We start from the raw sequence: 16,171 nt of genomic DNA, 5'->3' as shown, positions 1-16,171 counted from the left end.
GCAGATTATCTCAGGGGAGACCTTTGCCAAGGCTGCCCATGAAGATGAAATCCCTCTTGTCGAGTGCACATTCAATTTCTGAGGAACAGGGGGCCAGATTCACATAGAACTACGTTACGCTGCGGCGGCGTAACGTATCCCATTTACGTTACACCGCCGCAAGTTTACAGCGTAAGTGCCTGATTCACAAAGCACTTACCTGTAAACTTGCGGCGGCGTAGCGTAAATCCGCTCGGCCCAAGCCCGCCTAATTCAAATGGGGCGGGCACCATTTAAATTGGGCGCGTTCCCGCGCCGAACGTACTGCGCATGCTCCGTCCCCAAAATTTCTCGACGTGCATTGCGATAAATGACGTCGCTAGGACGTCATTGGTTTCGACGTAAATGCCGTCCAGCGCCATTCACGGACGACTTGAAATATAAAAATTCGACGCGGGAACGACGGCCATACTTAACATTGCTTAGACCACCTAGAGGGCATGCTTAGTTTTACGCGACGCATCTCTACGGAAACAATGTAAATTTAGATCGACAGGCAAAGCGGACGTTCGTGAATCGGCGTAACTAGTCAATTGCATATTCTACGCCGACCGCAATGGAATTGCCACCTAGCGGCCGGCCTAGAAATGCAGCCTAAGATCCGACGGTGTAACACAGTTACACCTGTCGGATCTTAGGGCTATCTATGCATAACTGATTCTATGAATCAGCCGCATAGATACGACAATCGTATCTCAGAGATACGACGGCGTATCAGGAGATACGCCGTCGTATCTCTTTTGTGAATCTGGCCCAGGAAGCCTACTTCCCCAGTCAGCCCTGTGTATAATCCACACAATCCATCCGGGTATTGTGCGCTTCAATGCTGCTTGTGCCACTGGGAACTACAAATAATCTTTCATCTTTACGGAAGTGTAGAGTAGCAGAGATGTAGGACATTAAGGCTCTTGCTACATTCAATTAGTGCATCTTTGATTAATTCTGTACTTCTGGTAATGCTGGCTGGACCTATTCCTGATTGGAGTAATATATGGAAGGGACCTTAGGTAGGAATTGATGGCTAGGCTGAAGGACTACCCTGTCTGGATAGAAAATGATACAGTGGAACCTCGGATTAAGAGCATAATATGTTCCAGGAGAATGCTCGTAATCCAAAGTACTCGCATATCAAAGCGAGTTTCCCCATTGAAGTCAATGGAAACGAAAATAATTTGTTTCACATTGACTTTAATGGCATGCGGCCAGAGGTGGGGGGCGCCAGAGAGCCTCGGGAACACACAAAAAGGCCAGAGGATAGCTCGGCAGACCTCAGCAAGGCTCGAGAATGGCATCATTCTGATCATTTCCGAATGGCGCCGTTCGGCTTCCACGCCCTCCAACCTCAGGCTACGGCGGTACTGCACACTGCTTTGGCTTGAATCCTGCTCGTGTTGCGGGACAACACTCGCAAACCGAGTTAGGATTTAAAAAAATACAGTGCTCGTATTGCGAAACGCTCGTTAACCGCGTTACTGGCAATCCGAGGTTCCACTGTATAGGGATATTGAGAGTCTAGAGCTTGAATTTCTGAGACTTGGCACCCTGATGTAACAGCTACTAGAAAGGTCACCTTCAGTGTGATGTCTTCAAAATAACAGCCTTCCGCTGGCCCACTCCTCAGCGCATTTAGCAGCCCAAATGGCGGGACCTCATTTCAGGAGAGCATGAACCTGAATGGCGGCACCATTTTTTCGGTGAGGCAGGGGCTGACAAATCCATGATCCTGTGTGGCCTTGAGAATAGAAAACAGAATGGGGCGGGGGGGCGTCGCTCTCTTTCATAGAGTTATACTGGTCCTGTTGGTTGGCCAGGGGTGGAGCAACCATGCGTATGCTGCCATGAAGGCACAAGGAAACAGGATTTATATAGCGCCAACTGTTTGTGCCGCGCTTTACAATATAAAGGGAGACAATACACCAACAGTACAATTGAAAACAAGAGGGTGAGAAGGGCCCTGCTCCTGTAAGCTTACAATACTATTTTATATTTATTTTATATAAAATAATACAATAAACTGCGCAATTGTCAGTTAAATTAATGCAGCGCCGTATCGCAAATAATGGCCTCGTCAGGAAGAGGGGTGAACCTTTCAGATGTCAAATGATTAAGATGGTTTCATGATCTGGTGGTTTCTATTATTTTTTTTCTAACCCCTGCAGCGTTATCTTATAATATTCACATACTGATAATGGATAGGACTTCCCCTTTTGAGGTCCAGCCCAAAAAAAAAAGGCGCAATTTTTTTTTTTTTTTTTATACTTACCATAAATTACTGTTACTAGACAGATCGTCCTCATCTGCCTCTTTTCCGGTGAGGTTCTGTGTTCTCCTCCTTGCGAAGCCTCCTGGGAAATGAAGGCGCGCTGCCTTTTGGGACACACATAGCTCCCATTCACAAATAGCCGCACGACTCGCGCATGCACAGTAGGAAACGGGTGGCTTCACTGCCTGTTTCCCTTAGTGAGGATGGCGGCACTGGGACCAGCCACGCTCGACGGATCGGCCGACATCGCGGGCAACCTGGATAGGTAAGTGTGCTTATTAAAAGTCAGCAGCTACAGTGTTAGTAGCTGCTGACTTTTGATTTTTTTTTTTTTTTAACGCCGGACCTCCGCTTTAATGACATTCCTGTAAAAGTGGAGATCTTTTCCTATTTTATTAAAGCGGGAGTTCACCCATTTATAAAAAAAAAAAAATTCTCCCCTTAGCTTCCTGCTCGTTCGGTCTAGGGGAATCGGCTATTTGTATTAAAATATGAGCAGTACTTACCCGTTTTCGAGCTGCATCTTCTTCCGTCGCTTCCGGGTATGGGTCTTCGGGAGCGGGCGTTCCTTCTTGATTGACAGCCTTCCGAGAGGCTTCCGACGGTCGCATCCATCGCGTCACTCGTAGCCGAAAGAAGCCGAACGTCGGTGCGGCTCTATACTGCGCCTGCGCACCGATGTTCGGCTTCTTTCGGAAAATCGTGACGCGATGGATGCGACCGTCGGAAGCCTCTCGGAAGACTGTCAATCAAGAAGGAACGCCCATTCCCGCAGCCCATACCCGGAAGCGACGGAGAGGATGCATCTCGTAAACGGGTAAGTACTGCACATATTTTAAAATAAATAGCCGATTCCCCTAGTAAAAACGAGCAGGAATCTAAGGGGGAAAAGTGCCCTCTAAGGGTGAACCCCCACTTTAAGTAGAACAAAAATGTGAATCATAGTGGAACACAGAGACAGGAAAAGCATGAATATACCGACACAGGAAGTGATGCCACAAATGGGGAGGAAGTGATGTCAGATGCAGACAGGAAGTGATAGACAGACAGGAAGTGACATACTAGCAAGAGGAAATTATGTGGGGGGGAGGGCTAACAAAGAAATTCTAGGTGAGGTGTGAGGAAGTAGAGAGGAGACATTGCTGGAGCTGGCAACAGAGAAGGTAATAAGATATTATTTTATATTCACACCCAGTAACCCCCGTCATGTCCGTCCTCTTCCTCCATAGCAATGTTGTCAACCTCCCACAGCATTTTTTACTGACAAAACATGAAATATTTACTAACGGAGCATAATTTTTACTGGCCGGCTAAAAAGTGACAGAACTCAGATTAAAAACAAAGGCAATCAATATTTAAACAGTATAAACACACACTGACAATACTCATTACAAGTAATTTGCCTGAGTTATCATATCATCACATAACAAATTATTAGCCCCTGATATCTACAGACAGTTGTAAAAATCAATTATTTTGTACAAACTGTCAGTTTACTGACGGTTGGCAATCCTACTTCATAGTCACTCTAATGTCTTTTATCTCTAGCAGATGCTGGATGGTGACTGTATCATTGTGTATGTTCGGATGTCACTGTCTATTTCTCCATGGAGGAGTGGGAGTATTTAGAAGGACACAAGGATCTCTACAAGGACGTCATGATGGAGAACCAGCCGCCCCTCACATCACCGGGTAAGAGGAGACTTTATTGTAAAGGAGAGAGCAGTACGGAGGATCCACCTAGATCCCCCATCATCTGATAAACACATAGAAACAATGTATTCAGTCAGTGTGTGTGTTTCCTACAGAGGGATCCAGTAATGGGAACCCACCAGAGAGATGTCCCAGTCCTCTATATTCCCAGCTAACAGTGGGGCCCAAACTGTAGGGTGGTGCACATTATTGTAAAGGAGAGAGCAGTACGGAGGCTCCACCTAGATCCCCCATCATCTGATAAACACATAGAAACAATGTATTCAGTCAGTGTGTGTGTTTCCTACAGATGGATCCAGTAATGGGAACCCACCAGAGAGATGTCCCCGTCATCTGTATTCCCGGGATTCCACACAGCAGGGTCACACCATCCCTCACCGTCATCAGGTAGGTGGTACTAAACAAATAGAACTCAAAAATAAGTCTAATCTATTAGAGGACAATGTTTTATGTAATCTCTTGTTCATTTTTACAAATGTATTCCATCATCTTTGGGGTTTAGGATGAAGAACTGAAAGACATTAAAGCTGAGATTAAAGAGGAGGAAGAAGAAGAAATGTTTATAAGTGGAGCTCAGCAGTCTGTGGAGGAGGGAGGTCCTCTTCTTTTTTCTCGGGATTCCACACAGGAAGATCACACCATCCCTCACCATCATCAGGTAGATGGGAAGAACATAAAATTGACTCTAGACTGTATGAGATTGCACTCTTCTGTTATCCTATTGGGCTTCACATTTTACTGTTTACTTTTCTTTCTGTTAGCATGAGGAACAGATGTCTGTGAAAGATGAGGTTAAAGGGGAGGAAGAGGTGACGACTGTGATGGGTTATCAGGAGTCTACGGAAGAATTTGGGATGATGGTGACAACTAAAGAGGAGGAACCTTCTCTAGATAACGGCACAGGTGAGTAATGAACACTAAATACAGTAACTGTTCAAGACTATAGATTTATGAATGAGGATCTGTAGACCTTCACATTGAGTCAAATGAAATCTACAAGGACGCTTTATTGTAAAGGAGAGAGCAGTACGGAGGATCCACTTGATCCCCCATCATCTGATAAACACATAGAAACAATGTATTCAGTCAGTGTGTGTGTTTCCTACAGATGAATCCAGTAATGGGAACCCACCAGAGAGATGTCCTCGTCCTCTGTATTCCCAGCTAACAGTGGGGCCCAAACTGTATGGTGGTGCACATTATTGTAAAGGAGAGCAGTACGGAGGGTCCACCTAGATCCCCCATCATCTGATAAACGCATAGAAACAATGTATTCAGTCAGTGTGTGTGTTTCCTACAGATGGATCCAGTAATGGGAACCCACCAGAGAGATGTCCCCGTCCTCTGTATTCCCGGGATTCCACACAGGAAGGTCACACCATCCCCCACCATCATCAGGTAGGTGGAACTGAGCAACTAGAACAGAATTCTAAGCTGTGAGAGGACATTCTTTTATGTAACCTCTTGCTGTTTTTTATAAATATATTCTATAATTTTTGGGGTTTAGGAAAAGGAACCAAAAGATATCAAAGTTGAGATTAAAGAGGAAGAAGAAGAGAGGTTGGTGAGTGGAGCTCAGCCGTCTATGGGAGGATGTTGTCCTCTCTCTTCCCGGAATTCCACACAGGAAGATCACACCATCCCTCACCATCATCAGGTAGGTGGATTTGTTGTATAGAACACAGAAACATTTCTATACTTTGTGAGATGACATTCTTCTATGTAGTCTCTTGTTTTATTGCTTGTTTCTACTTCTGAAGTGCAGCCTTTCTCCCCAAACCACCCATCCCCATTTCCAGTTCCTTCTCTGAGCAGCTTTCTTTATTCATCCCCCATATTTTTTGCCTTATTAAAATCATTATTCGTTCCTTTCTTCTATGGGTCTTAAAGCGGAGGTTCACCCTAAAACAATTATATACCATTCCAACCAGCATACTGCCGACATGTACAGTATGCTGTTTTTTTTTTTTCGCTGTACATACCGTTTTATACTTCTTTTTCTTTTCAGACTCCCGCGGGGAATAGGCGTTCCTATGAAGAGGCGTAGATGATTGACGTGCGGCAAAGGCGCGTCACGCGTTCCGAAAATAGCCGGACTGGGACTCTGCTATATACGGCGCCTGCGCAGTCAGCTCCTAGTCTGTGCGCAGGCGCTGTATAGAGCCGAGTCCCAGTCCGGCTATTTTCGGAACGCGTGACGCGCCTTAGCCGCACGTCAATCATCTACGCCTCTTCATAGGAACGCATATTCCCCACGGGAGTCTGAAAAGAAAAAGAAGTATAAAACGGTATGTACATGTCAGCAGTATGCTGGTTGGAATGGTATATAATTGTTTTAGGGTGAACCTCCGCTTTAAGTCTAGTCATATGTAATCATTGGTCCTCTTCTTTCTTGTGTTCCTCCAGTGGGGGGGGGGGTGCATACAGAATGACATGGTGCTGTTCTTTGCTCTGGTAAGTCCAGGCCGACGTGACAATGTGCCACTAGGGAATGGGTCAAGGGCTTCCTAGACTCACAGGAAATGGACAGTAGACCTAATTTATCTCTGCTTTGGGTCAATACACCTGCCGGTCTTGTATCTTCCCCAGCCTGTTACTGGACAGTAAAAGGAGATGGAGTGGACTGATGAGCTTTCCTCTTTGTCACTCTACTCTGCAGTACAGCTGATTGGCTCATTGTTTCCCCTCTCCCAGTCTGAGCTCTTATGCACAGGTACTGCAAGAGCCTGATATCAGGTCACATTCAGGTACTTACACTGCTTATATTTATAAAAAAAAATCAATAATGTTTTAATGATTACAGAGCTGCTGTCATTTGTGTCTTTTATATCTGCCCAGAGTTCAGCTTTAATTTATGTTTTCTATTATTTTTGGTGTAGGGTGAAGAACGGATTAATATAAAAGCTGAGGTTAAAGAAGAAGAGGAGACGTATGTGGGGGGTGATCAGCCAATCATAGAGGAGGTTGGGATGATTATGAAAAGTGAACAGGAAGAAATGTCTCTACCTAACGACATAAGTAAGTATAGGCACTATGGAAGACTGTTTGGTCTGTTATAGGAACTGAAACTGAGCTCTGAGTGGTTAAGAAAATAGTTCTGATCCCGCGTACACACAATCATTTTTCGACATGAAAGAAAACATAGTTTTTCATCATGTCCAAAAAACAAAGTTTTTCCAACTTCATCATTAAAAATGACGTTGCCCACACACCATCGTTTTAAAAAAAAATGCTCTAGCAAAGTACAACACGTACAACGTCACTCTAAAGGGGAAGTTCTTTTCGCCTTTGGGCTGCTTTTAGCTGATTCTGTGTTAGTAAAAGACGATTCGCGCTTTTCTGTCTGTTACAGCGTGATGAATGTGCTTACTCCATTATGAATGGTAGTTTTACCAGAACGAGCGCTCCCATCTCATAACTTGCTTCTGAGCATGCGCGGGTTTAAAACATCGTTTTAGCCCACACATGATCATTTTTTACAGCCCGAAAAATTACATTTTTTAAAACGACATTAAAAAATGCAGCATGTTTGAATTTTTTTTTTTTCGGTTTTTCAGAAACTGAAAAATGACGTTTTTAAAAACGACGTTTTCTTACATGCCGAAAAATGATCGTGTGTATGCGGCATTAGAGTTTGAAAAGTTTACACTGTAAAGTGAATACATTCCAAACACAGTCCCAATTATTACAGTAAAGTCAGAGATTCTGGGTGACAGGGTGTCAATGTCACTGGACACTATAAATGGTCAGGACTTTGCCCATAATGGTGGGAAAAACCCCAGAAGGGTTTTCAGCGTCTGGGTTTCATAGAAAGACAAAACCAGATAAAATTCCAAGCTCAACTCGCCAACCAGTCTGCTTACTAATGGAAATAACCTGGCCAACAGTATACGTTAAAAAGAGGGGTTTAGTTAGCACACGTTTGCAAACGCATGCAAGGCCTCTTCTCAGCACCCTGTATCACTTGTAGGCCTAACCGCCTAAATTCATGAGGGTCTCTACAATGGAAGGACATGCATTCTAATAGATAGATAATGGGCAGGTGGGCCTGAGGTAGCCCAATCCTCCTTAACCACTTCCATACCGCGCCTATTCTGGCACTTCTCTCCTTCATGTAAAAATCATAATTTTATCACTAGAAACGTATTTAGAATATATATATAATTTTTTTTTTTTTTTTTTTAGCAGACACCCTATTTTGGAAAAATTCATGAATTAAAAAATAACAAAACAGTAAAGTTAGCCCAATTTTTTTGTATAAAGTTAAAGATGATGTTACGCCAAGTAAATAGATACCTAACTTGTCGTGCTTTAAAATTGCGCACACTCGTGGAATTTGCGCCAAACTTCGGTACTTAAAAATCTCCATAGGCGACGCTTTAATTTTTTGTACAGGTTACCAGTTTAGAGTTACAGAGGAGGCGCTGTAATTATTGCTCTCACTCTAACACACGCGGCGATACCTCGCATGTGTGGTTTAAACGGCATTTACATATGTGGACGGGATTTGCGTTCTCGTTCACGCGAGCTACTGGGGAAAGGGGAGTTTTAATTTAATGTACTTATTTTTTTACTTTATTTTTTTTTTAAATTTTTTTTTATCACTTTTATTCCTATTACAAGGAATGTAAACATTCCTTGTAATAGGAATATTTTGTGACAGGTCCTCTTTATGGAGAGATGCGGGGTCAATAAGACCCCACATCTCTCCTCCAGGCTGGAAAGCATGACATCGGAAAAAAAAATTCACAGATCTCATGCTTTTAGCCACGATTGCAGCTTTGTTTACTTCCGGGTACTCGGGCGTGACATCATAATGTCTCACCCGGGCCTCTGACAGTCATAGAGATGACCGGTGACCATCTGGTTAAAGGCACACCCAGCACATAGCACAATGGCAGCAAAGGTGTCCAGTGTCTCCCCTGACCAAATCTAAACCAGTAACAAAGAGATGGCCCCTGCCCCCACCTTTAACTGGCCTTCACAGCAAGGAGCACGTGGAAGGGCAAACGCATGAAAGCCAAAACCAGAGAGAATTCCAATCTCAACTCACCAGCCAGTCTGCTTACAAACTGAATTAACCTGTCCAACATTCTGCGTTAAAAATAGGGGTTTAGTTAGCACACATTTGCAAATGCATGAGTAAGCTGCAAGGCCTCTATATGGCACCCTGTATCACTTGGAGTCCTAACCTTCTAAATGTATGTGTCACGTACCTGGTGGAGATCAAGCAGTAGAGGGGGGCTTCTCTTGCACTTCCTGTCCAACGCCCCTGGTAGAGATGACAGGCAGTGAAGGACACAGATTGGCACAAGGGCCGATGTAGTAGATGGCTCCGGCTGGGCCTTGGCAGAGACCTGATGGCTGGAGATCACTGGGCAGGTACTGAAGACAGGAACTCTGTGTTGCTGGAACAGCAGGAGGAAGCGTAGGCGGAACGAAAGCCAGGGGGTCATCAACAGCCGAGCAGAGCAGGTACCGAGACGTGAGGCAGAGACTAAGTCAGGATACAGGCCGGGTCTGGTACACAGTCGTGCAGCGAGGTGCAGGAACATAAGGCAGGAGCAGAGTCAACACAAGCCAAGGTCACAGGTAGGCAGGCTGAGATCCAAGCCGGGTCAGACACAAGAAACAGGAACAGGTCTGGTAACAGGAAACAAGCTGAAAGACCACTCAGCAAAGTGTGTATGTCATTGCCTGGTTAAATGGGCTCACTGGCGCCAATGCACGCACGTGTGCGCACACACGCACCAATGCGCACACCTGTGTGCACACACGCCGGCCCGCGCCCCTGCATGTGCCAGTGCATGCCCTTTCTTGTGCACATCCTGGTATGCCCGTGCCTGTGCGCCAATGCGTGCTTGTTAGCTGGGTTTCTCTTACAGTATGAGGATCTCCACAATGGGAGCACGTGCGTTCTAATAGTTTTGTCTTGCATGCATTTGCCCTTCCATGTGCTCCGGTTGTGAAGGCCAGTTATAGGTGGGGGCAGGGGCCATCTCTGGGGTTCATAGGGATGGACCACGGCCCTGGACCTGAATAGCACCCTGTGGCTAATAGGTCCACCAACAAATGAGGAGGAGATACTGTACACCATATGAAAGGTCCATCTCCATTCCTCAATATAACGTCATGTTCCCAACAAATGAGGAGGAGATACTGTACACCATATGAAAGGTCCCTCTCCATTCCTCAATATAACGTCATGTTCCCAACAAATGAGAAGATGCTGTACACCAGGGGTGTCAAACTCAATTTTATCGTGGGCCGCATGGGCATTATGATTGCCCTCAAAAAGGGCCGGTTGTATCTGTAAGATTAGATATCCAGCGCATCCCCTCACCTTACATTATATGTCAAGAGCCACCCCACCATCAGAATACACCATATGAAAGGTCCATCTCCATTCCTCAATATAATGTCATGTTCCCAACAAATGAGGAGGAGATACTGTACACCATATGAAAGGTCCATCTCCATTCCTCAATATAACCTCATGTTCCCAACAAATGAGGAGGAGATACTGTACACCATATGAAAGGTCCATCTCCATTCCTCAATATAACCTCATGTTCCCAACAAATGAGGAGGAGATACTGTACACCATATGAAAGGTCCATCTTCATTCCTCAATATAACCTCATGTTCCCAACAAATGTGTTCAGTAAGGGAAAAAAAAATTGAGGAGACTTAGAGGATGACCATAACAACATCGTCGATGTATCTACTCCACAGCTAAATGTTTCATATAAAGGGTCCATCTCCATTCCTCAATATAACGTCATGTTCCCATCCAATGAGGAGGAGATACTGTACACCATATAAAAGGTTATGATTGTACTCAGTTCATTGCCAGATCTATGAGAATGTTGAGTTGTAGACCAACACACCTGGATCCTGAATGTAACGCATGAAGTATATTTATAAAAATATATATATTTTGTTTTCCAACAGATGGACATTATGTCTGGAATACCAACGAGGGACATCTTCTCTTATCTCCAGATTGTGACGGCATTGCACAATATTCTACAGGTGTAAATCTTGTTCCTGGAAACATACATAAGAGATCTTCTTCTCATTTAGAAAGACCAACAGATCCCTGTGATCCTGGAGGATCTTCTGATCGATCACATTCTGTACCTCTTGACATCCATCTGAGATCTCACAGTGTTGATGGAGCAAAAGAGCCTTATTCGTGTTCGGAGTGCGGGAAATGTTTCAATAAGAAAAAAGCATTTCTTAATCACTGCGAAAATCACACAGGCGAGCGTCCCTTTCCGTGTTCAGAGTGTGGAAAATGTTTCAAAGAGAAAAAAAACCTTCTTACCCACCAAAGAATTCACACGGGTGAACGTCCTTTCACATGTTCAGAGTGTGGTAAATGTTTCATTCAGAAGGGACATCTGGTCAAGCACCAGAAATTTCACACAGGTGTGCGTCCCTTTGCATGTCCAGAGTGCGGGAAACGTTTCACTGAGAAAGCGAACCTTCTTGTACACCAGAGAACTCACACAGGAGAACGTCCCTACTCATGTTCAGATTGCGGGAAAGGTTTCATTCAAAGCAGTGACCTTCTTAAACACCAGATGGTCCACTCAGGTGAGCGTCCCTATTCGTGTTTAGAGTGCGGGAAAGCTTTCATTAAGAAAGGAGAACTTTCTAAACACCAGAGAATTCACACGGGAGAACGTCCTTTCTCATGTTCAGATTGCGGGAAAGGTTTCATTCAAAACAGTGACCTTGTTAAACACCGGAGGATTCACACGGGTGAGCGTCCCTATTCGTGTTCAGAGTGCGGGAAAAGTTTTACTGCGAAACGAAGCCTTCTTGCACACCAGCGGACGCACTCAGGTGAGCTTCCTTACTCATGTTCAGAGTGCGGGAAAGGTTTCAATGAGAAACAAGCATTTCTTACTCACTACAAAAATCACACAGGTGAGCGTCCTTATCCGTGTTCAGAGTGTGGAAAATGTTTCAAAGAGAAAAGAAACCTTCTTACCCACCAGAAAATTCATACAGGTGAACGTCCTTTTTCATGTTCAGAATGTGGGAAATCTTTCATTCAGAAAAAACATCTCCTCATCCACCAGAATTATCACACAGGTGACCGTCCCTATTCATGTCCAGAGTGCGGGAAAGGTTTTACTCAGAAAGCAAACCTTCTTGTACACCAGAGAAATCACACAGGCGATCGTCCCTACTCATGTTTGGAGTGCGGAAAATGTTTCATAAGCAGGAAAACACTCACTTCACACCAAATGATTCACTCAGGTGAGCGTCCTTTTTCATGTTCAGAGTGCGGGAAAAGTTTCACTGAGAGAGGAACCCTTCTTATACACCAGAGAACTCACACAGGCGATCGTCCCTACTCGTGTTTGGAGTGTGGAAAATGTTTCATAAGCAAGAAAACACTCACTGCACACCAGATAATTCACTCAGGTGAGCGTCCTTATTCATGTTCAGAGTGCGGGAAATCTTTCATTATGAAAGGAGAACTTTCTAAACACCAGAAAATTCACACAGGAGATCGTCCTTTCTTATGTTCCTATTGCGGGAAAGGTTTCATTCAAAACAGTGACCGTCTAAAACACCAGAGGATTCACACGGGTGAGCGCCCATATTCATGTTCAGAGTGCGGGAAAAGTTTTGCAGAGAAAGGAAGCCTTCTTAGACACCAGAGGAATCGCACGGGTGAGCGACCTTACTCCTGTTCGGGAGAGCGGGAAATGTTTCATAAAGAGAGTAGTCCTTCTCGAACACCAGAGAATTCATGTGGGCTAACAGAGCAGGGGGAGTCCTTCATAACAAATATGTAGACCCAGGAACTCTAGAGATATAAGTATATCAGAGAACGTTTGTAACCCTGTAAGCCTCAGATTATTTAGGGCAGTGCTCTTCAAACCGCGGTCCGCAGGCCAGATACCCTTTGCTCACCTTTATCCGGCCCTTGGGGCTCCACTGACACCAATGACGGGGCACTATTCTTCCCATGAATACCAATGATGGGGTACTATTCCTCCCACGGACACCACATTAGGGGCACTATTCCTCCCATGGACACCAGTGGGCTATTCCTCCAACTGATACCAACAATGGGGCACTATTCCTTCCCTTGATAGGATAGCACCAATTCTCCCACTAAAACCAGTCATGGGGCATTGGTTACTCCTACTCATGGCAGGGTGTTTTCTACTCCCACTAGCCACACCCCGGCTCCCTAAAACCTGAAGGACAGTAGTCTGGGCCTTTGTTTCAAAAGTTTGGAGACCACTGATCCAGGAGGAGGATAGACTCAAGTGATGCACACTGTGTGCCACAATGTATTCGAGGCATGGCACACAATACTAAAGCGTTTCAGGGTGGGATTTAACAGTTATGGGCCTCCCACGATTCAATTATAGTACTATAGAAAACACACTTACCTTGATGATATCATAACTGTGGTCATCCATGGGCAAATACATCAACACATGGGCAACACACTAGAAATTGTGAGAGCAGGTACCCCGCAAAGGTGGATAACACACTGGCAACACATGGGGCAATAATTGGGCAATCATGACAATACATGGGGAAACAATTGGGCAATCGTGACAACAATTGGGCAATCGTGGCAACAATTGGGCAATCATGACAATACATGGGGCGATAATTGGGCAATCGTGACAACACATGGGGCAATAGTTGGACAATCATGACAATACATGGGGCAATAATTGGGCAATCATGACAAAAATATGGGGCAATAATTGGGCAATCATGGCAATAATTGGGCAATCGTGACAAAACATGGGACATTATATGGGGCAATCATGACAACACATGGGCAATAATTGGGCAATCATGACAATACATGGGGCAATAATTGGGCAATCGTGACAACACATGGGGCAATAATTAGGCAATCGTGACAAAAACATGGGACAATAATTGGGCAATCATGGCAATTATTGGACAATTGTGACAAAACATGGGGCAATCATGACAACACATGGGGCAATAATTGGGCAATCATGACAAAAATATGGGTCAATAATTGGGCAATCATGGCAATAATTGGGCAATTGTGACAAAACATGGGGCAATAATTCGGTAATCATGACAAAAACATGGGGCAATCATGACAACACATGGGACAATAATTGGGTAATCATGACAATACATGGGGAAATAATTGGGCAATCGTGACAATACATGGGGAAATAATTGGGCAATCGTGACAAAAACATGGGACAATATATGGGGCAATCATGACAACACATGGGGCAATCATGACAATAATTGGGAAAATCATGGCAAAAACATGGGGCAATCATGACAACACATGGGGCAATAATTGGGCAATCATGGCAATAATTGGGCAATCGTGACAACACATTGGGCAATCATGACAAAAACATGGGACAATATATGGGGCAAACATGACAACACATGGGGCAATAATTGGGCAATCGTGACAACACATGGGGCAATAATTGGGCAATCATGACAAAAACATGGGACAATATATGGGGCAATCATGACAATACATGGGGCAACAATTGGGAAATCATGACAAAAACATGGGGCAATATATGGGTTAATCATGACCATATATGGGGCAATAATTGGGCAATCATAACAACACATGGGGCAATAATTGGGCAATCATAACAACACATGGGGCAATAATTGGGCAATCATAACAACACATGGGGCAATAATTGGGCAATCGTGACAATACAAGGACAACCGTACCAATAAACAAGCACCGAAGAAGAAATGGCTAAATATAACGAAGACAGGAACATCCAATTCAACCAGTGGACTTCTTTGTTATTTTTGATTGGTTTCTGCAAGTCATTATTTTTTTTTTTTTTAATAACTGAAAAAAATCTGCCTTTTTATTGGTCCAGAGAATGTATAATTAATTAATAAAGCATATCACAGTGGCTAAGTGGTTGGCACTTGTGTTCTCTATAAGGTTGTGTTGGGTGTGTATTAACGGACTACTGATTCTTCCTGTCGAAGGTTCTTCCTGGACTGCTTCATTATGCAGGTCATACATGGGTCGAATTCTCATTTCCTGAGGCCCAAAAAAGCCTGGACAGTACAAATAACCCCCAAATGACCCCTTTTTGGAATCTAGACAGTCCAAGGTATTTAGTAAGAGGCATGGCAAGTATTTTGAAGTTGTCATTTTTTGTCAGAATTATTTGGGAAAATTAAGAAATATAATATATATATTGAATGACAATTGCGCAGTCATGCTACACTCTACCCAAACTACTTGTTTTATCATTTTGATCTCACAAATAGAGCTTTCTTTTGGTGGTATTTGATCACCTCTGCGATTTTTATTCTTTGCGCAACAAATAAAAAAAAAAAATGAGAAAAAAAAGTTTTTAATTTGTTTCTGTTATTTTGTTTGTAAATAAGTACGTTTTCTTCCTCAATGGTGGGTGCTAATATGGTTGCACTGACGGGCACTGAAGATGGGCACTGATAGGTAGCACTGGTATGCAGCACTCATAGGCGGCACTAATGGGTACTTATGGGTGACACTGATGGGTACTTATGGGTGACACTGATAGGTGGCACAGATGGGCACTGGTGGTCACTGATAGATGGGCACTGATGGGTGGCATTGTTGGGCATCACTGATTTAATTTGTTCCATAATGGTGCCAGTCAGTGCCCATTTGTGGGCACTGATTGCCATATGTGGATGGCCAGGTGTCCCAATACTTTTGGCAAATATAGTGTTTACCAACAGGTGGACTGCTTATGACCCTAATATAGATATATAGAGTTGAAGCCCCCTCCTTCCCATTCCCAGCTCCTCTCCCCTGTCCTCCTTCTCTCTCTCCCCCTTCCTCCTCTCCCACCGCCTTCCCCTCTCACCCACTCTTCTCCTCTCTCCCTCTTTTTTTCCTCCCCTCCTGCACTGGTATAGGTATGTCTGTCTATACATTGCTCCATATGGATGGGTGATGTAATGCTGCCAGGGCCTATTCTATGGAGGCTTTCTCCTCCTTCTCCACACACATGATGACCTTCCTAGCCATCATCTGTGTCCAGCTGCTGAGGCGTGGAGGCCCCCACATGGAAACACACAAGGCATCACTTACAGTAGGGTTGCCCAACCAATGGCCCTCTGATGTGGCCTGCCACC

General features: G+C 44.3%; 2 protein-coding genes across 3 annotated transcripts in view; one reads left to right on the top strand and one right to left on the bottom strand.

Moving 5' to 3' along the window:
* The window catches only part of LOC120910546 (zinc finger protein 850-like), a 1,103,195-nt gene that overhangs the window by 647,077 nt on the left and 439,947 nt on the right, over nt 1-16,171 (bottom strand).
* LOC120909998 (zinc finger protein 260-like) lies at nt 4,368-13,025 on the top strand. Of its 2 annotated transcripts, none has more exons than XM_040321818.1 (4): nt 4,368-4,402; nt 4,518-4,673; nt 6,895-7,033; nt 10,970-13,025. In XM_040321818.1, exons 2-4 carry the CDS (start codon nt 4,572-4,574, stop codon nt 12,832-12,834), a joined length of 2,106 nt encoding a protein of 701 aa, XP_040177752.1. In that variant the 5' UTR covers nt 4,368-4,402; nt 4,518-4,571; the 3' UTR covers nt 12,835-13,025. The 2 variants fall into 2 exon arrangements, with proteins under 2 accessions (XP_040177752.1, XP_040177753.1); XM_040321819.1 differs by lacking the exons at nt 4,368-4,402; nt 4,518-4,673 and adding exons at nt 5,379-5,413; nt 5,523-5,672.

Source organism: Rana temporaria, chromosome 8, assembly GCF_905171775.1.
Source record: "Rana temporaria chromosome 8, aRanTem1.1, whole genome shotgun sequence".
Classification (NCBI taxonomy): Eukaryota; Metazoa; Chordata; class Amphibia; order Anura; family Ranidae; genus Rana; species Rana temporaria.
Note: the sequence above shows the minus strand (reverse complement) of the source record. Positions and strands in the feature narration are given on the sequence as shown.

Bases quoted from the DNA above. Each gene is read 5' to 3' on its own strand.
- LOC120909998 (XM_040321818.1), top strand. From the start codon at position 4,572: ATGTTTATAAGTGGAGCTCAGCAGTCTGTGGAGGAGGGAGGTCCTCTT. The intron at 4,674-6,894 runs GTAGATGGGAAG...TTTTTGGTGTAG, and splicing joins CCATCCCTCACCATCATCAG to GGTGAAGAACGGATTAATAT. The intron at 7,034-10,969 runs GTAAGTATAGGC...GTTTTCCAACAG, and splicing joins GTCTCTACCTAACGACATAA to ATGGACATTATGTCTGGAAT.